A 24,499-nucleotide genomic window follows, 5' to 3' on the forward strand; every position below is an offset into this window, starting at 1 on the left:
GGTTTGGGAATGTCTGGGGAGTAAAATCAGGGGTTAGTGAGAGGACAAGAGCAAGGGAAGGAGTAGCAATACTCCTGAAACAGGAGTTGTGGGAGTATGTGATAGAGTGTAAGAAAGTAAATTCTCGATTAATATGGGTAAAACTGAAAGTTGATGGAGAGAGGTGGGTGATTATTGGTGCATATGCACCTGGGCATGAGAAGAAAGATCAAGAGAGGCAAGTGTTTTGGGAGCAGCTGAATGAGTGTGTTAGTGGTTTTGATGCACGAGACCGGGTTATAGTGATGGGTGATTTGAATGCAAAGGTGAGTAATGTGGCAGTTGAGGGAATAATTGGTATACATGGGGTGTTCAGTGTTGTAAATGGAAATGGTGAAGAGCTTGTAGATTTATGTGCTGAAAAAGGACTGATGATTGGGAATACCTGGTTTAAAAAGCGAGATATACATAAGTATACTTATGTAAGTAGGAGAGATGGCCAGAGAGCGTTATTGGATTACGTGTTAATTGACAGGCGTGTGAAAGAGAGACTTTTGGATGTTAATGTGCTGAGAGGTGCAACTGGAGGGATGTCTGATCATTATCTTGTGGAGGCTAAGGTGAAGATTTGTATGGGTTTTCAGAAAAGAAGAGTGAATGTTGGGGTGAAGAGGGTGGTGAGAGTAAGTGAGCTTGGGAAGGAGACCTGTGTGAGGAAGTACCAGGAGAGACTGAGTACAGAATGGAAAAAGGTGAGAACAATGGAAGTAAGGGGAGTGGGGGAGGAATGGGATGTATTTAGGGAATCAGTGATGGATTGCGCAAAAGATGCTTGTGGCATGAGAAGAGTGGGAGGTGGGTTGATTAGAAAGGGTAGTGAGTGGTGGGATGAAGAAGTAAGAGTATTAGTGAAAGAGAAGAGAGAGGCATTTGGACGATTTTTGCAGGGAAAAAATGCAATTGAGTGGGAGATGTATAAAAGAAAGAGACAGGAGGTCAAGAGAAAGGTGCAAGAGGTGAAAAAAAGGGCAAATGAGAGTTGGGGTGAGAGAGTATCATTAAATTTTAGGGAGAATAAAAAGATGTTCTGGAAGGAGGTAAATAAAGTGCGTAAGACATGGGAGCAAATGGGAACTTCAGTGAAGGGCGCAAATGGGGAGGTGATAACAAGTAGTGGTTATGTGAGAAGGAGATGGAGTGAGTATTTTGAAGGTTTGTTGAATGTGTTTGATGATAGAGTGGCAGATATAGGGTGTTTTGGTCGAGGTGGTGTGCAAAGTGAGAGGGTTAGGGAAAATGATTTGGTAAACAGAGAAGAGGTAGTGAAAGCTTTGTGGAAGATGAAAGCCGGCAAGGCAGCAGGTTTGGATGGTATTGCAGTGGAATTTATTAAAAAAGGGGGTGACTGTATTGTTGACTGGTTGGTAAGGTTATTTAATGTATGTATGACTCATGGTGAGGTGCCTGAGGATTGGCGGAATGCGTGCATAGTGCCATTGTACAAAGGCAAAGGGGATAAGAGTGAGTGCTCAAATTACAGAGGTATAAGTTTGAGTATTCCTGGTAAATTATATGGGAGGGTATTGATTGAGAGGATGAAGGCATGTACAGAGCATCAGACTGGGGAAGAGCAGTGTGGTTTCAGAAGTGGTAGAGGATGTGTGGATCAGGTGTTTGCTTTGAAGAATGTATGTGAGAAATACTTAGAAAAGCAAATGGATTTGTATGTAGCATTTATGGATCTGGAGAAGGCATATGATAGAGTTGATAGAGATGCTCTGTGGAAGGTATTAAGAATATATGGTGTGGGAGGCAAGTTGTTAGAAGCAGTGAAAAGTTTTTATCGAGGATGTAAGGCATGTGTACGTGTAGGAAGAGAGGAAAGTGATTGGTTCTCAGTGAATGTAGGTTTGCGGCAGGGGTGTGTGATGTCTCCATGGTTGTTTAATTTGTTTATGGATGGGGTTGTTAGGGAGGTAAATGCAAGAGTTTTGGAAAGAGGGGCAAGTATGAAGTCTGTTGGGGATGAGAGAGCTTGGGAAGTGAGTCAGTTGTTGTTCGCTGATGATACAGCGCTGGTGGCTGATTCATGTGAGAAACTGCAGAAGCTGGTAACTGAGTTTGGTAAAGTGTGTGGAAGAAGAAAGTTAAGAGTAAATGTGAATCAGAGCAAGGTTATTAGGTACAGTAGGGTTGAGGGTCAAGTCGGTTGGGAGGTGAGTTTGAATGGAGAAAAACTGGAGGAAGTGAGGTGTTTTAGATATCTGGGAGTGGATCTGGCAGCGGATGGAACCATGGAAGCGGAAGTGGATCATAGGGTGGGGGAGGGGGCGAAAATTCTGGGGGCCTTGAAGAATGTGTGGAAGTCGAGAACATTATCTCGGAAAGCAAAAATGGGTATGTTTGAAGGAATAGTGGTTCCAACAATGTTGTATGGTTGCGAGGCGTGGGCTATGGATAGAGTTGTGCGCAGGAGGATGGAGGTGCTGGAAATGAGATGTTTGAGGACAATGTGTGGTGTGAGGTGGTTTGATCGAGTGAGTAACGTAAGGGTAAGAGAGATGTGTGGAAATAAAAAGAGCGTGGTTGAGAGAGCAGAAGAGGGTGTTTTGAAGTGGTTTGGACACATGGAGAGAATGAGTGAGGAAAGATTGACCAAGAGGATATATGTGTCGGAGGTGGAGGGAACGAGGAGAAGAGGGAGACCAAATTGGAGGTGGAAAGATGGAGTGAAAAAGATTTTGTGTGATCGGGGCCTGAACATGCAGGAGGGTGAAAGGAGGGCAAGGAATAGAGTGAATTGGAGCGATGTGGTATACCGGGGTTGACGTGCTGTCAGTGGATTGAATCAAGGCATGTGAAGCGTCTGGGGTAAACCATGGAAAGCTGTGTAGGTATGTATATTTGCGTGTGTGGTTGTATGTATATACATGTGTATGGGGCGGGGTTGGGCCATTTCTTTCGTCTGTTTCCTTGCGCTACCTCGCAAACGCGGGAGACAGCGACAAAGTATAATAAATAAATAAATAAATATATATATATATATATATATATATATATATATATATATATATATATATATATATATATATATATATATTTTTTTTTCAAACTATTCACCATTTCCCGCGTTAGCGAGGTAGCGTTAAGAACAGAGAACTGGGCCACTGAGGGAATATCCTCACCTGGCCCCCTTCTCTGTTCCTTCTTTTGGAAAATTAAAAAAAAAAAAATTGAGAGGGGAGGATTTCCAGCCCCCCGCTCCCTCCCCTTTTAGTCGCCTTCTACGACACGCAGGGAATACGTGGGAAGTATTCTTTCTCCCCTATCCCCAGGGATAATATATATATATATATATATATATATATATATATATATATATATATTTTTTTTTTTTTTTTTTTTTATACTTTGTCGCTGTCTCCCGCGTTTGCGAGGTAGCACAAGGAAACAGACGAAAGAAATGGCCCAACCCCCCCCCCCATACACATGTACATACACACGTCCACACACGGAAATATACATACCTACACAGCTTTCCATGGTTTACCCCGGACGCTTCACATGCCTTGATTCAATCCACTGACAGCACGTCAACCCCTGTATACCACATCGCTCCAATTCACTCTATTCCTTGCCCTCCTTTCACCCTCCTGCATGTTCAGGCCCCGATCACACAAAATCCTTTTCACTCCATCTTTCCACCTCCAATTTGGTCTCCCTCTTCTCCTCGTTCCCTCCACCTCCGACACATATATCCTCTTGGTCAATCTTTCCTCACTCATTCTCTCCATGTGCCCAAACCATTTCAAAACACCCTCTTCTGCTCTCTCAACCACGCTCTTTTTATTTCCACACATCTCTCTTACCCTTACGTTACTTACTCGATCAAAAAAAAAAAATATATATATATATATATATATATATATATATATATATATATATATATATATATATATATATATATCCTCTTTGTCAATCTTTCCTCACTCATTCCCTTCATATGTCCTAACCATTTCAACACACCCTCTTCTGCTCTCTCAACCACATATTTCTTACCCTTTCATTACTTACTTGATTAAATCACCTCACACCACAATTGTCCCCAAACATATTCACCCTCCTCCATACAACCCTGTCTATAGCCCATGCCTTATAACCATGTAAAATTGTTGGAACTACTATTCCTTTAAACATACCCATTTTTGCTTTCCAAAACAATGTTCTCTCTTTCCACACATTCCTCATCACTCCAAAGAACCTTTGCCCCCTCCTCCACCGAATGATTCACTTCTGTTTCCATGGTTCCATTTGCTGCTAAGTCCACTCCCAAAACATTTCACTTCCTCCAATTTTTTGCCATTCAGACTTACATCCCTAGTAACTTACCCCTCAACCCTGCTGAACTAATAACCTTGCTTTTATTCACATTTACTCTCATCTTTCTCCTTTCACACTCTCTCCCAAAGTCAGCCACAAACTTCTGCAGTTTCTCACTTGAATCAGCCACCAGTGCTGTATCATCACCGAGCAACAATTGACACTTCCCAGGTTGTCTCATCACCAACAGACTTTATACTCACCCCTCTCTCCAAAAGTTGCATTTGCTTCCCAAACCACCCATCCATAAACAGATTAAACAACCATGGTGACATCACACACCCCTGCCAAAGACACAATCTTGGAACCATTCACTATCCTCCCTTCCTTACTCCATACTCATGCCTTACACTTCTAATTACTTTTTACTGCTTCTAGCAGCTTACTTCCACAAAGCATCTCTATCAATAAATGCCAAATATAAATCCAACATCTTTTTCTAAGTATTTTTCATATATACTCTTCAAAGCAAACACTGATCCACACATCCTCTACCACTTCTGAAACCAGACTGCCTCTCCCCAGTCTGATGTTCTGTACATACCTTCACCCTCTCAATCAATACCCTCCCATACAATGTTCCAGGAATACTAAAAACACTTGTGCTTTTGCAGTTTGAGTACTCACCTTTATCCCCTTTGCCTTTGTACAATGGCATTATACATGCATTTTGCCAATCCTTAGGCACTTCACTATGATCCATACATACATGGAATATCCTCACCAACCAATCAACAACAGTCACCCCCTTTCCCAGTAATTTCAACTGCAATACCATCCACTCCTGCCGCCTTGCCAGATTTCATCTTCCGTAAGGCTTTCATCACCTCTTCTTTCACCAAACCATTCTTCCTGACTTTCTCATCAAGTACATTCAACAAGCCTTCAAAATACTCACTCTATCACTATCCAATATCACTTCCCCTTTTGCACCCTTCACCGATGTTCCCATTTGTTCTCTTGTCTTTCGCACATTATTTACTTCCTTTCAAAATCTTTTTATTCTCCCTAAAGTTTAATGATACTCTCTTGCCCTCTTTTTCAATGCCTGCACCTTCGTCTTGACTTCCTGCTGCTTTTTCTTATACAGCTCCTAGTCATTTGCACTCTTCCTTTAAAAATACCATCCAAATGCCTCTCCTTTCTCTTTCACTAACAAATTTACTTCTTCATCCCAACACTCACTACTCCTAATCTGCCCACCTCCCACCTATCTCATGCCACATGCATCTTTTGCACATGCCATCACTGCTTCCCTAAATGCATCCCATTTCTCATTCCCCTCACTTCATTTGCTCTCGCCTTTTGCCATTCTATACTCAATCCTGCCTGGTATGTCTTCACACAAGTGTCATTTCCAAGCTCACTTACTCCCACACTCTCTTCTCCCTACATTCTCTCCTCTTTTTTTGAGAACCCAACAAATATTCACCTTCGCCTCCACAAGATAGTGATTAGACATCCCATCAGTTGCCCCTCTCAGCACATTTACATCCAAAAGTCTCTTTTTTACACAACTATCAATTGATCCATAATCTAATAACGCCCCTTAACCATCTCTCCTGCTCACATATGTATATTGTTAATGTACTTGTATGTATATGACACAGTGACCTGAATTTCCTTTTCCTTGTTACAGAAAGAATTTGAGCTGTTGTTGCTTCAAGCTCACTACCTAGCAGCACGTTCAGCCTATATGGCTACACCACAACTAGAAAAGTTAGTGGCGAAAGTATCTGTCTCATTACTACGTCATACAGACATACTACCAGCAGATAAAGCCTTCTATGAAGCAGGAATGGCTTGCAAGGTAAGTTTGTATATGTGCTTTTGTGAAAAGTCAGTAATTTGTGTTGTATTTCTGGGAAGGAATTGCTTTCTGTCTATATTTTCAAGTTTTTACTTCATCTAGGATGCATACCTTGGTGCAGCCCATCCCTGAGAAAACCATTGTAATTTTCTTTATATTCCTTAGATTTTATTACTCTTTTCATTTTTTTTTCATTTCTTATTGAGGCCTGGCTGAGATAAGAACTTTTGTCCATCCCTGCAGCTTTCAGATAGAAGTATTCTTGTAAAAAGACATGTATTCTTGCCCCCTGTCTTTTTTTTTAAAGGATATGCTGAAACGTATGACTCTATCCAGTATGACTAAGTGTGTCATGTGATTGATTAGATTTCTATGCATTGGTTGATGAATCACATTGTTCTATCCACCAAGTTTTCACAGAATATGATATGTTAATAAGTTTGACAGCTTTTAGCTGTTCATAGTTGAGAAAGAAGCTTCTTCTTTGTCTGAAACGATTTCCCTCATCTTTGTGTTACAGGAGGTAGGATGGAAGAACATGGCATTTGTGTTCTTGAACCGATTCTTGGACTTGTGTGAAGCTATTGAAGAAGGTTCACTGGATTCCCTTGATCATACAGACTTCCTTGATACTGATATTCCTTATGAGATTCCTCTGCCAGAATCTCTGTCCATTCCAGAACCTCTGAGAGAAGAGGCTAAAGAGTGGGTGTTAGCAGTATCAATGGACCAACAAGTTGAACAGGTAAAATCTTGCTTTGAATGGTAAATGACGTTATTCTGAATAATATGATATTATATCCTAATTGGTACTTGTACACTGACCTTCATAGATATGTTCTCAGATATTTTGGTGAATATATTAGGTACCTTTTGCCATTCCACACCTAATCTCTCCTGGTACTTCCTCATACTTCCTCACAAAAGTCTCCTTTCCAAGCTCACTTACTCTAACCACCCTCTTCTCCGTAACATTCTCTTTTCTTTCTTGAAAACCTCTGCAAATCTTCACCCTTGCTTCCACAAGATAGTGACCAGACATCCCTCCAGCTGCCCCTTTCAGCACATTAACATCCAAGTCTCTCTTTTACATACCAATCAATTAACACATAATGCCCTCTGACCATCTCACCTACTCACTTATGTATATCTTTCATTAAAACAGGTATTCCCACACACAGATCCAAAAGCTCTCCACCATTTCCATTCACAACATTGAATACCCAAAATACACCAATTATACCCTCAACTGCCACATTACTCACCTTCGCATTTAAATCACCCATCACTAATACCTGATCTTGTGCACCAAAATTACTGACACACTCACTCAGCTACTCCCAAAACACTTGCCTCTTATGATCTTTGTTCTCATGACCAGATGCATAATCACCCATGTCTCTCCATCCACTTTAAGAAAAAAAAACCAGTTGAAAATTTACTTTATTACACTCTATCACAAACTCCCACAACTCCTCCTTCCTAAGCTCTTTTCCTCTCACCATCCCATGACTTTACTCCCAAGACTTTTCCAAACCATTCTTCCAGTTTACCCTTGAGCTTCGTTTCACTAAGAGCCAGAACATCCAGGATTCTTTCCTCAAACATACTACCTATCTCTCCTTTCTTCTCATCTTGGTTACCTCCTAATAGAAATTGAAATACAAGGAGGGGAGCATTTCCAGCCCCCTGCTCTTGCCCCCTTTAGTCGTTTTCTATGACACATGGGGAATACATGGGAAGTATTTTCTCCCCTGTCCCCTATCCCCAGGGGAGTAGGTGAGGAATGGGATGTACTTAAGGAAGCAGTGATGGCATGTGCAAAAGATGCATGATGGGAGGTGGGCAGATTACAAAGGGTAGTGAATGGTGGTGTGAAAAAGTAAAATTGTTAGTGAAAGAGAAAAGAGTGACATTTGGAAGATACTTATAAGGAAGGAGTGCCAGTGATTGGGAGATGTATAGAAGAAATCGGCAGGAGTCGAGAGGAAGGTGCAAGGGTTGAAAAAGAGGGCAAATGAGAGTTGGGGTGAGAGAGTATCATTAAACTTTAGGGAGAATAAAAAGATGTTTTTAAGAAGGGAAATAGTGTGTGAAAGACAATAGAACAAATGATAAAGTGAGGAGATGGAGTGAGTGTATTGAAGGTTTGTTGAATGTGTTTGATGATAAAGTGGTAGATGTAGGGTGTTTTGATGGTGTGCTTAGTGAGAGGGTCAGGGAGAATGATTTAGTTAAGAGAGAAGAGTTAGTGAAAGCTTTGTGGAAGATGAAATCTGGCAAGGCAGTGGGTTTGGATGATATTGCTATAGAATTTATTAAGAAACGGGGTGACTGTGTTTTTGATTGGTTGCTAAGGATATTCATTGTATGTATGGATCTTGTTGAAGTGCCTGAGGATTGGTGGATTGCATGCATAGTGCCATTGTACAAAGGCAAAGGGGATAAAGGTGAGTGTTCTAACTTCAGAGGCATAAGTTTGTTGAGTATTCCTTTGAAATTATATGAGAGGGTATTGATTTAGAGGGTGAAGGCATGTACACAGCATCAAATTGGAGAAGAGCAGTGTGGTCTCAGAAAAGGTTGAGGATGTGTGGCTCAGAGATTTGTATGTAGCATTTATGGATCTGGAGGAGGGTTGATAGAGAGGCTTTGTGGAAGGTCTCAAGAGTATATGGTGTGGAAGGGAAACTGCTAGAGCAGTGAAAAGTTTTTACCAAGTAGGAAGAGAGGAAAGTGATTGGTTTCCAGTGAAGGTCGGGCTGCGGCAAGGGTGTGTGATGTCTCCATGATTGTTTAATTTGTTTATGGATGGGGTGGTTAGGGAGACAAATGCAAGAGTTTTGGAGAGAGGGGTGAGTATGCAGTCTGTTGGAGATGAGAAGGCCTGGGAAGTGAGTTGGTTGTTGTTTGCTGATGGTAGAGCTCTGGTGGCTGATTCGAGTGAGAAAATGCAGAAATTGATGACTGAGTTTGGAAGAGTGTGTGAAAGGAGAAAGAAAGTTGAGAGTAAATGTGAATAAAAGCAAGGTTATTAGGTTCATTTGGTTTGAAGGACAAGTTAATTGGGATGTAAGTTTGAATGGAGAAATATTGGAGGAAGTGGGGGGCTTTAGATATCTGGGAGTGGACTTAGCAGCGAATGGAACCATGGAAGCAGAAGTGAGTCACAAGGTGGGGGAGGGAGCGAAGGTTTTGGGAGTGATGAAGAACGTGTGGAAGGAGAGAATGTTATTGTGGAAAGCAAAAATGGGTATGTTTGAAGGAATAGTAGTTCTTCCAACAATAGTATATGGTGCTTGGCATGGGCTATAGATAGGGTTGTGCGGACGAGGGTGTATGTGTTGGAAATGAAATGTTTGAGGACAATATGTAGTGTGAGGTGGTTTGGTCGAGTAAATAATGAAAGGGTATGAGAGATGTGTGGAAATAAAAAGAGCATGGTTGAGAGAGCAAAAGAGGTTGTGTTCAAATTGTTTGGACATATGGAGAGAATGAGTGAGGAAAGGTTGACAAAGAGGATATATGTGTCAGAGGTGGAAGGGTGTAGTGAAAAAGATTTTGAGCGATTGGGGCTTGAAGCATGCAAGGAATAGAGTGGATTGGAACGATGTGGTATACTGGGGTTAACGTGTTGTCAGTGGACTGAACCAGGGCATGTGAAATGTCTGGGGTAAACATTGGAAAAGTCTATGGGACCTCGATATGGATAGGGAGGTATTTCGGTGAATTACACATGACAGGTAGAGACTGAGTGTGTATGAATGTGTCCTTTTTTGTCCGTCATAGTGATGCTACCTTGCTGAAGCAGTGGGTAGTGTTGCTGTTTCCTGTGGGGTAGGGTAACACCAGGAATGGATGAAGGCAAGCAAGTATGAATATGTACGTGTATGTATATATATCTGTATATTTCATATGTATATATATGTATATGTGTGTGTGTGTGTGTGTATATGTGCGTGTGTATGTGTATGTATGTGTATATATATATATATATATATATATATATATATATACATATATATATATATATATATATATATATATATATATACATATATATATATATATATATATTTTTTTTTTTTTTATACTTTGTCGCTGTCTCCCGCGTTTGCGAGGTAGCGCAAGGAAACAGACGAAAGAAATGGCCCAACCCACCCCCATACACATGTATATACATACATCCACACACGCAAATATACATACCTACACAGCTTTCCATGGTTTACCCCAGACGCTTCACATGCCTTGATTCAATCCACTGACAGCACGTCAACCCCGGTATACCACATCGCTCCAATTCACTCTATTCCTTGCCCTCCTTTCACCCTCCTGCATGTTCAGGCCCCGATCACACAAAATCTTTTTCACTCCATCTTTCCACCTCCAATTTGGTCTCCCTCTTCTCCTTGCTCCCTCCACCTCCGACACATATATCCTCTTGGTCAATCTTTCCTCACTCATCCTCTCCATGTGCCCAAACCACTTCAAAACACCCTCTTCTGCTCTCTCAACCACGCTCTTTTTATTTCCACACATCTCTCTTACCCTTACGTTACTCACTCGATCAAACCACCTCACACCACACATTGTCCTCAAACATCTCATTTCCAGCACATCCATCCTCCTGCGCACAACTCTATCCATAGCCCACGCCTCGCAACCATACAACATTGTTGGAACTACTATTCCTTCAAACATACCCATTTTTGCTTTCCGAGATAATGTTCTCGACTTCCACACATTCTTCAAGGCCCCCAGAATTTTCGCCCCCTCCCCCACCCTATGATCCACTTCCGCTTCCATGGTTCCATCCGCTGCCAGATCCACTCCCAGATATCTAAAACACTTCACTTCCTCCAGTTTTTCTCCATTCAAACTCACCTCCCAATTGACTTGACCCTCAACCCTACTGTGCCTAATAACCTTGCTCTTATTCACATTTACTCTTAACTTTCTTCTTCCACACACTTTACCAAACTCAGTCACCAGCTTCTGCAGTTTCTCACATGAATCAGCCACCAGCGCTGTATCATCAGCGAACAACAACTGACTCACTTCCCAAGCTCTCTCATCCCCAACAGACTTCATACTTGCCCCTCTTTCCAAAACTCTTGCATTTACCTCCCTAACAACCCCATCCATAAACAAATTAAACAACCATGGAGACATCACACACCCCTGCCGCAAACCTACATTCACTGAGAACCAATCACTTTCCTCTCTTCCTAAACGTACACATGCCTTACATCCTCGATAAAAACTTTTCACTGCTTCTAACAACTTTCCTCCCACACCATATATTCTTAATACCTTCCACAGAGCATCTCTATCAACTCTATCATATGCCTTCTCCAGATCCATAAATGCTACATACAAATCCATTTGCTTTTCTAAGTATTTCTCACATACATTCTTCAAAGCAAACACCTGATCCACACATCCTCTACCACTTCTGAAACCACACTGCTCTTCCCCAATCTGATGCTCTGTACATGCCTTCACCCTCTCAATCAATACCCTCCCATATAATTTACCAGGAATACTCAACAAACTTATACCTCTGTAATTTGAGCACTCACTCTTATCCCCTTTGCCTTTGTACAATGGCACTATGCACGCATTCCGCCATATATATATTTTTTTTTTTTTCAAACTATTCGCCATTTCCCGCATTAGCGAGGTAGCGTTAAGAACAGAGGACTGGGCCTTTTTCGGAATATCCTCACCTGGCCCCCTCTGTTCCTTCTTTTGGGGGGGGAAAAAAAAAAAAAAAAAAAAAGAGAGGGGAGGATTTCCAGCCCCCCGCTCCCTCCCCTTTTAGTTGCCTTCTACGACACGCAGGGAATACGTGGGAAGTATTCTTAATCCCCTATCCCCAGGGATATATATATATATATATATATATATATATATATATATATATATATATATATATATATTTGGATTTGTATGTAGCATTTATGGATCTGGAGAAGGCATATGATAGAGTTGATAGAGATGCTCTGTGGAAGGTATTAAGAATATATGGTGTGGGAGGAAAGTTGTTAGAAGCAGTGAAAAGTTTTTATCGAGGATGTAAGGCATGTGTACGTGTAGGAAGAGAGGAAAGTGATTGGTTCTCAGTGAATGTAGGTTTGCGGCAGGGGTGTGTGATGTCTCCATGGTTGTTTAATTTGTTTATGGATGGGGTTGTTAGGGAGGTAAATGCAAGAGTTTTGGAAAGAGGGGCAAGTATGAAGTCTGTTGGGGATGAGAGAGCTTGGGAAGTGAGTCAGTTGTTGTTCGCTGATGATACAGCGCTGGTGGCTGATTCATGTGAGAAACTGCAGAAGCTGGTGACTGAGTTTGGTAAAGTGTGTGGAAGAAGAAAGTTAAGAGTAAATGTGAATAAGAGCAAGGTTATTAGGTACAGTAGGGTTGAGGGTCAAGTCAATTGGGAGGTGAGTTTGAATGGAGAAAAACTGGAGGAAGTGAAGTGTTTTAGATATCTGGGAGTGGATCTGGCAGCGGATGGAACCATGGAAGCGGAAGTGGATCATAGGGTGGGGGAGGGGGCGAAAATTCTGGGGGCCTTGAAGAATGTGTGGAAGTCGAGAACATTATCTCGGAAAGCAAAAATGGGTATGTTTGAAGGAATAGTGGTTCCAACAATGTTGTATGGTTGCGAGGCGTGGACTATGGATAGAGTTGTGCGCAGGAGGATGGATGTGCTGGAAATGAGATGTTTGAGGACAATGTGTGGTGTGAGGTGGTTTGATCGAGTGAGTAACATAAGGGTAAGAGAGATGTGTGGAAATAAAAAGAGCCTGGTTGAGAGAGCAGAAGAGGGTGTTTTGAAGTGGTTTGGGCACATGGAGAGAATGAGTTAGGAAAGATTGACCAAGAGGATATATGTGTCGGAGGTGGAGGGAACGAGGAGAAGAGGGAGACCAAATTGGAGGTGGAAAGATGGAGTGAAAAAGATTTTGTGTGATCGAGGCCTGAACATGCAGGAGGGTGAAAGGAGGGCAAGGAATAGAGTGAATTGGAGCGATGTGGTAGACCGGGGTTGACGTGCTCTCAGTGGATTGAATCAAGGCATGTGAAGCGTCTGGGGTAAACCATGGAAAGCTGTGTAGGTATGTATATTTGCGTGTGTGGATGTATGTATATACATGTGTATGGGGGGGGGGGTTGGGCCATTTCTTTCATCTGTTTCCTTGCGCTACCTCGCAAACGCGGGAGACAGCGACAAAGTATAATAAAATAATAATATAAAAATATATATATATATTATCCCTGGGGATAGGGGTGAACGAATATTTCCCACGCATTCCTCGCGTGTCGTGGAAGGCGACTAGAGGGGATGGGAGCGGGGGGCCAGAAATCCTCCCCTCCTTGTATTTTTTAACTTTCTAAAATGGGAAACAGAAGAAGGAGTCATGCGGGGAGTGCTCATCCTCCTTGAAGGCTCAGACTGGGGTGTCTAAATGTGTGTGGATGTAACCAAGATGTGAAAAAAGGAGAGATAGGTAGTATGTTTGAGGAAAGGAACCTGGATGTTTTGGCTCTGAGTGAAACGAAGCTCAAGGGTAAAGGGGAAGAGTGGTTTGGGAATGTCTTGGGAGTAAAGTCAGGGGTTAGTGAGAGGACAAGAGCAAGGGAAGGAGTAGCAGTACTCCTGAAACAGGAATTGTGGGAGTATGTGATAGAATGTAAGAAAGTAAATTCTCGATTAATATGGGTAAAACTGAAAGTTGATGGAGAGAGATGGGTGATTATTGGTGCATATGCACCTGGGCATGAGAAGAAAGATCATGAGAGGCAAGTGTTTTGGGAGCAGCTGAATGAGTGTGTTAGTGGTTTTGATGCACGCGACCGGGTTATAGTGATGGGTGATTTGAATGCAAAGGTGAGTAATGTGGCAGTTGAAGGAATAATTGGTATACATGGGGTGTTCAGTGTTGTAAATGGAAATGGTGAAGAGCTTGTAGATTTATGTGCTGAAAAAGGACTGGTGATTGGGAATACCTGGTTTAAAAAGCGAGATATACATAAGTATACGTATGTAAGTAGGAGAGATGGCCAGAGAGCGTTATTGGATTATGTGTTAATTGACAGGCGCGCGAAAGAGAGACTTTTGGATGTTAATGTGCTGAGAGGTGCAACTGGAGGGATGTCTGATCATTATCTTGTGGAGGCTAAGGTGAAGATATGTATGGGTTTTCAGAAAAGAAGAGTGAATGTTGGGGTGAAGAGGGTAGTGAGAGTGAGTGAGCTTGGGAAGGAGACTTGTGTGAGGAAGTACCAGGAGAGACTGAGTACAGAATGGAAAAAGGTGAGAACAATGGAAGTAAGGGGAGTGGGGGAGGAATGGGATGTATTTAGGGAATCAGTGATGGATTGCGCAAAAGATGCTTGTGGCATGAGAAGAGTGGGAGGTGGGTTGATTAGAAAGGGTAATGAGTGGTGGGATGAAGAAGTAAGATTATTAGTGAAAGAGAAGAGAGAGAGGCATTTGGACGATTTTTGCAGGGAAAAAATGCAATTGAGTGGGAGATGTATAAAAGAAAGAGACAGGAGGTCAAGAGAAAGGTGCAAGAGGTGAAAAAGAGGGCAAATGAGAGTTGGGGTGAGAGAGTATCATTAAATTTTAGGGAGAATAAAAAGATGTTCTGGAAGGAGGTAAATAAAGTGCGTAAGACAAGGGAGCAAATGGGAACTTCAGTGAAGGGCGCAAATGGGGAGGTGATAACAAGTAGTGGTGATGTGAGAAGGTGATGGAGTGAGTATTTTGAAGGTTTGTTGAATGTGTTTGATGATAGAGTGGCAGATATAGGGTGTTTTGGTCGAGGTGGTGTGCAAAGTGAGAGGGTTAGGGAAAATGATTTGGTAAACAGAGAAGAGGTAGTAAAAGCTTTGCGGAAGATGAAAGCCGGCAAGGCAGCAGGTTTGGATGGTATGGCAGTGGAATTTATTAAAAAAGGGGGTGACTGTATTATTGACTGGTTGGTAAGGTTATTTAATGTATGTATGACTCATGGTGAGGTGCCTGAGGATTGGCGGAATGCGTGCATAGTGCCATTGTACAAAGGCAAAGGGGATAAGAGTGAGTGCTCAAATTACAGAGGTATAAGTTTGTTGAGTATTCCTGGTAAATTATATGGGAGGGTATTGATTGAGAGGGTGAAGGCATGTACAGAGCATCAGATTGGGGAAGAGCAGTGTGGTTTCAGAAGTGGTAGAGGATGTGTGGATCAGGTGTTTGCTTTGAAGAATGTATGTGAGAAATACTTAGAAAAGCAAATGGATTTGTATGTAGCATTTATGGATCTGGAGAAGGCATATGATAGAGTTGATAGAGATGCTCTGTGGAAGGTATTAAGAATATATGGTGTGCGAGGCAAGTTGTTAGAAGCAGTGAAAAGTTTTTATCGAGGATGTAAGGCATGTGTACGTGTAGGAAGAGAGGAAAGTGATTGGTTCTCAGTGAATGTAGGTATGCGGCAGGGGTGTGTGATGTCTCCATGGTTGTTTAATTTGTTTATGGATGGGGTTGTTAGGGAGGTAAATGCAAGAGTTTTGGAAAGAGGGGCAAGTATGAAGTCTGTTGGGGATGAGAGAGCTTGGGAAGTGAGTCAGTTGTTGTTCGCTGATGATACAGCGCTGGTGGCTGATTCATGTGAGAAACTGCAGAAGCTGGTGACTGAGTTTGGTAAAGTGTGTGGAAGAAGGAAGTTAAGAGTAAATGTGAATAAGAGCAAGGTTATTAGGTACAGTAGGGTTGAGGGTCAAGTCAATTGGGAGGTGAGTTTGAATGGAGAAAAACTGGAGGAAGTGAAGTGTTTTAGATATCTGGGAGTGGATCTGGGAGCGGATGGAACCATGGAAGCGGAAGTGGATCATAGGGTGGGGGAGGGGGCGAAAATTCTGGGGGCCTTGAAGAATGTGTGGAAGTCGAGAACATTATCTCGGAAAGCAAAAATGGGTATGTTTGAAGGAATAGTGGTTCCAACAATGTTGTATGGTTGCGAGGCGTGGGCTATGGATAGAGTTGTGCGCAGGAGGATGGATGTGCTGGAAATGAGATGTTTGAGGACAATGTGTGGTGTGAGGTGGTTTGACTGAGTGAGTAACATAAGGGTAAGAGAGATGTGTGGAAATAAAAAGAGCATGGTTGAGAGAGCAGAAGAGGGTGTTTTGAAGTGGTTTGGGCACATGGAGAGAATGAGTGAGGAAAGATTGACCAAGAGGATATATGTGTCGGAGGTGGAGGGAACGAGGAGAAGAGGGAGACCAAATTGGAGGTGGAAAGATGGAGTGAAAAAGATTTTGTGTGATCGGGGCCTGAACATGCAGGAGGGTGAAAGGAGGGCAAGGAATAGAGTGAATTGGAGCGATGTGGTATACCAGGGTTGACGTACTGTCAGTGGATTGAATCAAGGCATGTGAAGCGTCTGGGGTAAACCATGGAAAGCTGTGTAGGTATGTATATTTGCGTGTGTGGACGTATGTATATACATGTGTATGGTGGGGGGGGTTGGGCCATTTCTTTCATCTGTTTCCTTGCGCTACCTCCCAAACGCGGGAGACAGCGACAAAGTATAATAAAATAATAATATAAAAATATATATATATATTATCCCTGGGGATAGGGGTGAACGAATATTTCCCACGCATTCCTCGCGTGTCGTGGAAGGCGACTAGAGGGGACGGGAGCGGGGGGCCAGAAATCCTCCCCTCCTTGTATTTTTCAACTTTCTAAAATGGGAAACAGAAGAAGGAGTCATGCGGGGAGTGCTCATCCTCCTTGAAGGCTCAGACTGGGGTGTCTAAATGTGTGTGGATGTAACCAAGATGTGAAAAAAGGAGAGATAGGTAGTATGTTTGAGGAAAGGAACCTGGATGTTTTGGCTCTGAGTGAAACGAAGCTCAAGGGTAAAGGGGAAGAGTGGTTTGGGAATGTCTTGGGAGTAAAGTCAGGGGTTAGTGAGAGGACAAGAGCAAGGGAAGGAGTAGCAGTACTCCTGAAACAGGAATTGTGGGAGTATGTGATAGAATGTAAGAAAGTAAATTCTCGATTAATATGGGTAAAACTGAAAGTTGATGGAGAGAGATGGGTGATTATTGGTGCATATGCACCTGGGCATGAGAAGAAAGATCATGAGAGGCAAGTGTTTTGGGAGCAGCTGAATGAGTGTGTTAGTGGTTTTGATGCACGCGACCGGGTTATAGTGATGGGTGATTTGAATGCAAAGGTGAGTAATGTGGCAGTTGAAGGAATAATTGGTATACATGGGGTGTTCAGTGTTGTAAATGGAAATGGTGAAGAGCTTGTAGATTTATGTGCTGAAAAAGGACTGGTGATTGGGAATACCTGGTTTAAAAAGCGAGATATACATAAGTATACGTATGTAAGTAGGAGAGATGGCCAGAGAGCGTTATTGGATTATGTGTTAATTGACAGGTGCGTGAAAGAGAGACTTTTGGATGTTAATGTGCTGAGAGGTGCAACTGGAGGGATGTCTGATCATTATCTTGTGGAGGCTAAGGTGAAGATATGTATGGGTTTTCAGAAAAGAAGAGTGAATGTTGGGGTGAAGAGGGTGGTGAGAGTAAGTGAGCTTGGGAAGGAGACTTGTGTGAGGAAGTACCAGGAGAGACTGAGTACAGAATGGAAAAAGGTGAGAACAATGGAAGTAAGGGGAGTGGGGGAGGAATGGGATGTATTTATGGAATCAGTGATGGATTGCGCAAAAGATGCTTGTGGCATGAGAAGAGTGGGAGGTGGGTTGATTAGAAAGGGTAATGAGTGGTGGGATGAAGAAGTAAGATTATTAGTGAAAGAGAAGAGAGAGAGGCATTTGGACGATTTTTGCAGGGAAAAAATGCAATTGAGTGGGAGATGTATAAAAGAAAGAGACAGGAGGTCAAGAGAAAGGTGCAAGAGGTGAAAAAGAGGGCAAATGAGAGTTGGGGTGAGAGAGTATCATTAAATTTTAGGGAGAATAAAAAGATGTTCTGGAAGGAGGTAAATAAAGTGCGTAAGACAAGGGAGCAAATGGGAACTTCAGTGAAGGGCGCAAATGGGGAGGTGATAACAAGTAGTGGTGATGTGAGAAGGTGATGGAGTGAGTATTTTGAAGGTTTGTTGAATGTGTTTGATGATAGAGTGGCAGATATAGGGTGTTTTGGTCGAGGTGGTGTGCAAAGTGAGAGGGTTAGGGAAAATGATTTGGTAAACAGAGAAGAGGTAGTAAAAGCTTTGCGGAAGATGAAAGCCGGCAAGGCAGCAGGTTTGGATGGTATGGCAGTGGAATTTATTAAAAAAGGGGGTGACTGTATTATTGACTGGTTGGTAAGGTTATTTAATGTATGTATGACTCATGGTGAGGTGCCTGAGGATTGGCGGAATGCGTGCATAGTGCCATTGTACAAAGGCAAAGGGGATAAGAGTGAGTGCTCAAATTACAGAGGTATAAGTTTGTTGAGTATTCCTGGTAAATTATATGGGAGGGTATTGATTGAGAGGGTGAAGGCATGTACAGAGCATCAGATTGGGGAAGAGCAGTGTGGTTTCAGAAGTGGTAGAGGATGTGTGGATCAGGTGTTTGCTTTGAAGAATGTATGTGAGAAATACTTAGAAAAGCAAATGGATTTGTTTGTAGCATTTATGGATCTGGAGAAGGCATATGATAGAGTTGATAGAGATGCTCTGTGAAGGTATTAAGAATATATGGTGTGCGAGGCAAGTTGCTAGAAGCAGTGAAAAGTTTTTATCGAGGATGTAAGGCATGTGTACGTGTAGGAAGAGAGGAAAGTTATTGGTTCTCAGTGAATGTAGGTTTGTGGCAGGGGTGTGTGATGTCTCCATGGTTGTTTAATTTGTTTATGGATGGGGTTGTCAGGGAGGTGAATGCAAGAGTTTTGGAAAGAGGGGCAAGTATGAAGTCTGTTGGGGATGAGAGAGCTTGGGAAGTGAGTCAGTTGTTGTTCGCTGATGATACAGCGCTGGTGGCTGATTCATGTGAGAAACTGCAGAAGCTGGTGACTCAGTTTGGTAAAGTGTGTGAAAGAAGGAAGTTAAGAGTAAATGTGAATAAGAGCAAGGTAATTAGGTACAGTAGGGTTGAGGGTCAAGTCAATTGGGAGGTAAGTTTGAATGGAGAAAAACTGTAGGAAGTAAAGTGTTTTAGATATCTGGGAGTGGATCTGGCAGCGGATGGAACCATGGAAGCGGAAGTGGATCATAGGGTGGGGGAGGGGGCGAAAATCCTGGGAGCCTTGAAGAATGTGTGGAAGTCGAGGACATTATCTCGGAAAGCAAAAATGGGTATGTTTGAAGGAATAGTGGTTCCAGCAATGTTTTATGGTTGTGAGGCGTGGGCTATGGATAGAGTTGTGTGCAGGAGGATGGATGTGCTGGAAATGAGATGTTTGAGGACAATGTGTGGTGTGAGGTGGTTTGATCGAGTAAGTAACGTAAGGGTAAGAGAGATGTGTGGAAATAAAAAGAGCGTGGTTGAAAGAGCAGAAGAGGGTCTTTTGAAATGGTTTGGGCACATGGAGAAAATGAGTGAGGAAAGATTGACCAAGGGGATATATGTGTCGGAGGTGGAGGGAACGAGGAGAAGTGGGAGACCAAATTGGAGGTGGAAAGATGGAGTGAAAAAGATTTTGTGTGATCGGGGCCTGAACATGCAGGAGGGTGAAAGGAGGGCAAGGAATAGAGTGAATTGGATCGATGTGGTATACCGGGGTTGATGTGCTGTCAGTGGATTGAATCAGGGCATGTGAAGCGTCTGGGGTAAACCATGGAAAGCTGTGTAGGTATGTATATTTGCGTGTGTGGAAGTATGTATATACGTGTGTATGGGGGTGGGTTGGGCCATTTCTTTCGTCTGTTTCCTTGCGCTACCTCGCAAACGCGGGAGACAGCGGCAAAAAAAAAGAAAAAAAATATATGTATATATATATATATATATATATATATATATATATATATTTCATTTCATTTCAAGCTAGAAGTTTCAGTTTTCTAAATTGTTTCTTACATTTTTCACATGTATATATATGTATGTGTGTGTGTGTGTATATGTGCGTGTATGTGTGTGTGTGTGTGTATGTGTATATATATATCTATATTATCCCTGGGGATAGGGGTGAAAGAGTACTTCCCACGCATTCCTCGCGTGTCGTAGAAAGCGACTAGAGGGGACGGGAGCGGGAGGCCAGAAATCCTCCCCTCCTTGTATTTTTTAACTTTCTAAAATGGGAAACAGAAGAAGGAGTCACGCGGGGAGTGTTCATCCTCCTCGAAGGCTCAGATTGGGGTGCCTAAATGTGTGTGGATGTAACCAAGATGTGAAAAAAGGAGAGATAGGTAGTATGTTTGAGGAAAGGAACCTGGATGTTTTGGCTCTGAGTGAAACGAAGCTCAAGGGTAAAGGGGAAGAGTGGTTTGGGAATGTCTTGGGAAGTCAGGGGTTAGTGAGAGGCCAAGAGCAAGGGAAGGAGTAGCAGTACTCCTGAAACAGGAGTTGTGGAAGTATGTGATAGAATGTAAGAAAGTAAATTCTCGATTAATATGGGTAAAACTGAAACTTGATGGAGAGAGATGGGTGATTATTGGTGCATATGCACCTGGGCATGAGAAGAAAGATCATGAGAGGCAAGTGTTTTGGGAGCAGCTGAATGAGTGTGTTAGTGGTTTTGATGCACGAGACCGGGTTATAGTGTTGGGTGATTTGAATGCAAAGGTGAGTAATGTGGCAGTTGAGGGAATAATTGGTATACATGGGGTGTTCAGTGTTGTAAATGGAAATGGTGAAGAGCTTGTAGATTTATGTGCCGAAAAAGGACTGATGATTGGGAATACCTGATTTAAAAAGCGAGATATACATAAGTATACTTATGTAAGTAGGAGAGATCGCCAGAGAGTGTTATTGGATTACGTGTTAATTGACAGGCGCGCGAAAGAGAGACTTTTCGATGTTAATGTGCTGAGAGGTGCAACTGGAGGGATGTCTGATCATTATCTTGTGGAGGCAAAGGTGAAGATTTGTTTGGGTTTTCAGAAAAGAAGAGTGAATGTTGGGGTGAAGAGGGTGGTGAGAGTAAGTGAGCTTGGGAAGGAGACTTGTGTGAGGAAGTACCAGGAGAGACTGAGTACAGAATGGAAAAAGGTGAGAACAATGGAAGTAAGGGGAGTGGGGGAGGAATGGGATGTATTTAGGGAATCAGTGATGGATTGCGCAAAAGATGCTTGTGGCATGAGAAGAGTGGGAGGTGGGTTGATTAGAAAGGGTAATGAGTGGTGGGATGAAGAAGTAAGAGTATTAGTGAAAGAGAAGAGAGAGGCATTTGGACGATTTTTGCAGGGAAAAAATGCAATTGAGTGGGAGACGTATAAAAGAAAGAGACAGGAGGTCAAGAGAAAGGTGCAAGAGGTGAAAAAAAGGGCAAATGAGAGTTGGGGTGAGAGAGTATCATTAAATTTTAGGGAGAATAAAAAGATGTTCTGGAAGGAGGTAAATAAAGTGCGTAAGACAAGGGAGCAAATGTGAACTTCAGTGAAGGGTGCAAATGGGGAGGTGATAACAAGTAGTGGTGATGTGAGAAGGAGATGGAGTGAGTATTTTGAAGGTTTGTTGAATGTGTTTGATGATAGAGTAGCAGATATAGGGTGTTTTGGTCGAGGTGGTGTGCAAAGTGAGAGGGTTAGGGAAAATGATTTGGTAAACAGAGAAGAGGTAGTAAAAGCTTTGCGGAAGATGAAAGCCGGCAAGGCAGCAGGTTTGGATGGTATTGCAGTGGAATTTATTAAAAAAGGGGGTGACTGTATTGTTGACTGGTTGGTAAGGTTATTTAATGTATGTATGACTCATGGTGAGGTGCCTGAGGATTGGCGGAATGCGTGCATAGTGCCATTGTACAAAGGCAAAGGGGATAAGAGTGAGTGCTCAAATTACAGAGGTATAAGTTTGTTGAGTATTCCTGGCAAATTATATGGGAGGGTATTGATTGAGAGGGTGAAGGCATGTACAGGGCATCAGATTGGGGAAGAGCAGTGTGGTTTCAGAAGTGGTAGAGGATGTGTGGATCAGGTGTTTGCTTTGAAGAATGTATGTGAGAAATACTTAGAAAAGCAAATGGATTTGTATGTAGCATTTATGGATCTGGAGAAGGCATATGATAGAGTTGATAGAGATGCTCTGTGGAAGGTATTAAGAATATATGGTGTGGGAGGCAAGTTGTTAGAAGCAGTGAAAAGTTTTTATCGAGGATGTAAGGCATGCGTACGTGTAGGAAGAGAGGAAAGTGATTGGTTCTCAGTGAATGTAGGTTTGCGGCAGGGGTGTGTGATGTCTCCATGGTTGTTTAATTTGTTTATGGATGGGGATGTTAGGGAGGTGAATGCAAGAATTTTGGAAAGAGGGGCAAGTATGAAGTCTGTTGGGGATGAGAGAGCTTGGGAAGTGAGTCAGTTGTTGTTCGCTGATGATACAGCGCTGGTGGCTGATTCATGTGAGAAACTGCAGAAGCTGGTGACTGAGTTTGGTAAAGTGTGTGAAAGAAGAAAGTTAAGAGTAAATGTGAATAAGAGCAAGGTTATTAGGTACAGTAGGGTTGAGGGTCAAGTCAATTGGGAGGTGAGTTTGAATGGAGAAAAACTGGAGGAAGTGAAGTGTTTTAGATATCTGGGAGTGGATCTGGCAGCGGATGGAACCATGGAAGCGGAAGTGGATCATAGGGTGGGGGAGGGGACGAAAATCCTGGGGGCCTTGAAGAATGTGTGGAAGTCGAGAACATTATCTCGGAAAGCAAAAATGGGTATGTTTGAAGGAATAGTGGTTCCAACAATGTTGTATGGTTGCGAGGTGTGGACTATGGATAGAGTTGTGCGCAGGAGGATGGATGTGCTGGAAATGAGATGTTTGAGGACAATGTGTGGTGTGAGGTGGTTTGATCGAGTAAGTAACGTAAGGGTAAGAGAGATGTGTGGAAATAAATAAAGCGTGGTTGAGAGAGCAGAAGAGGGTGTTTTGAAATGGTTTGGTTACATGGAGAGAATGAGTGAGGAAAGATTGACCAAGAGGATATATGTGTCGGAGGTGGAGGGAACGAGGAGAAGAGGGAGACCAAATTGGAGGTGGAAAGATGGAGTGAAAAAGATTTTGTGTGATTGGGACCTGAACATGCAGGAGGGTGAAAGGAGGGCAAGGAATAGAGTGAATTGGAGCGATGTGGTATACCAGGGTTGACATGCTGTCAGTGGATTGAATCAAGGCATGTGAAGCGTCTGGGGTAAACCATGGAAAGCTGTGTAGGTATGTATATTTGCGTGTGTGGACGTATGTATATACATGTGTATGGGGGTGGGTTGGGCCATTTCTTTCGTCTGTTTCCTTGCGCTACCTCGCAAACGCGGGAGACAGCGACAAAGCAAAAAAAAAAGAAAAAAAAATATATATATATATATATATATATATATTTTTTTTTTTTTTTTATACTTTGTCGCTGTCTCCCGCGTTTTGCGAGGTAGCGCAAGGAAACAGACGAAAGAAATGGCCCAACCCCCCCCCCCCATACACATGTACATACACACGTCCACACACGCAAATATACATACCTACACAGCTTTCCATGGTTTACCCCAGACGCTTCACATGCCTTGATTCAATCCACTGACAGCACGTCAAACCCTGTATACCACATCGCTCCAATTCACTCTATTCCTTGCCCTCCTTTCACCCTCCTACATGTTCAGGCCCCGATCACACAAAATCTTTTTCACTCCATCTTTCCACCTCCAATTTGGTCTCCCTCTTCTCCTCGTTCCCTCCACCTCCGACACATATATCCTCTTGGTCAATCTTTCCTCACACATTCTCTCCATGTGCCCAAACCATTTCAAAACACCCTCTTCTGCTCTCTCAACCACGCTCTTTTTATTTCCACACATCTCTCTTACCCTTACGTTACTTACTCGATCAAACCACCTCACACCACACATTGTCCTCAAACATCTCATTTCCAGCACATCCATCCTCCTGCGCACAACTCTATCCATAGCCCACGCCTCGCAACCATACAACATTGTTGGAACCACTATTCCTTCAAACATACCCATTTTTGCTTTCCGATATAATGTTCTCGACTTCCACACATTTTTCAAGGCTCCCAAAATTTTCGCCCCCTCCCCCACCCTATGATCCACTTCCGCTTCCATGGTTCCATCCGCTGACAGATCCACTCCCAGATATCTAAAACACTTCACTTCCTCCAGTTTTTCTCCATTCAAACTCACCTCCCAATTGACTTGACCCTCAACCCTACTGTACC

General features: G+C 42.6%; 1 protein-coding gene across 1 annotated transcript in view; it reads left to right on the forward strand.

Moving 5' to 3' along the window:
* Nucleotides 1-24,499, forward strand: part of Oseg2 (intraflagellar transport protein Oseg2) — a 560,852-nt gene that overhangs the window by 524,179 nt on the left and 12,174 nt on the right. The window contains exons 29-30 of the mRNA XM_071675913.1: nt 5,999-6,169; nt 6,690-6,914. Coding sequence (XP_071532014.1) covers nt 5,999-6,169; nt 6,690-6,914 — 396 coding nt within the window. The remainder of the gene's footprint in view (nt 1-5,998; nt 6,170-6,689; nt 6,915-24,499) is intronic.

The sequence above is a fragment of the Panulirus ornatus genome, chromosome 21 (assembly GCF_036320965.1).
Source record: "Panulirus ornatus isolate Po-2019 chromosome 21, ASM3632096v1, whole genome shotgun sequence".
Taxonomy (NCBI): Eukaryota; Metazoa; Arthropoda; class Malacostraca; order Decapoda; family Palinuridae; genus Panulirus; species Panulirus ornatus.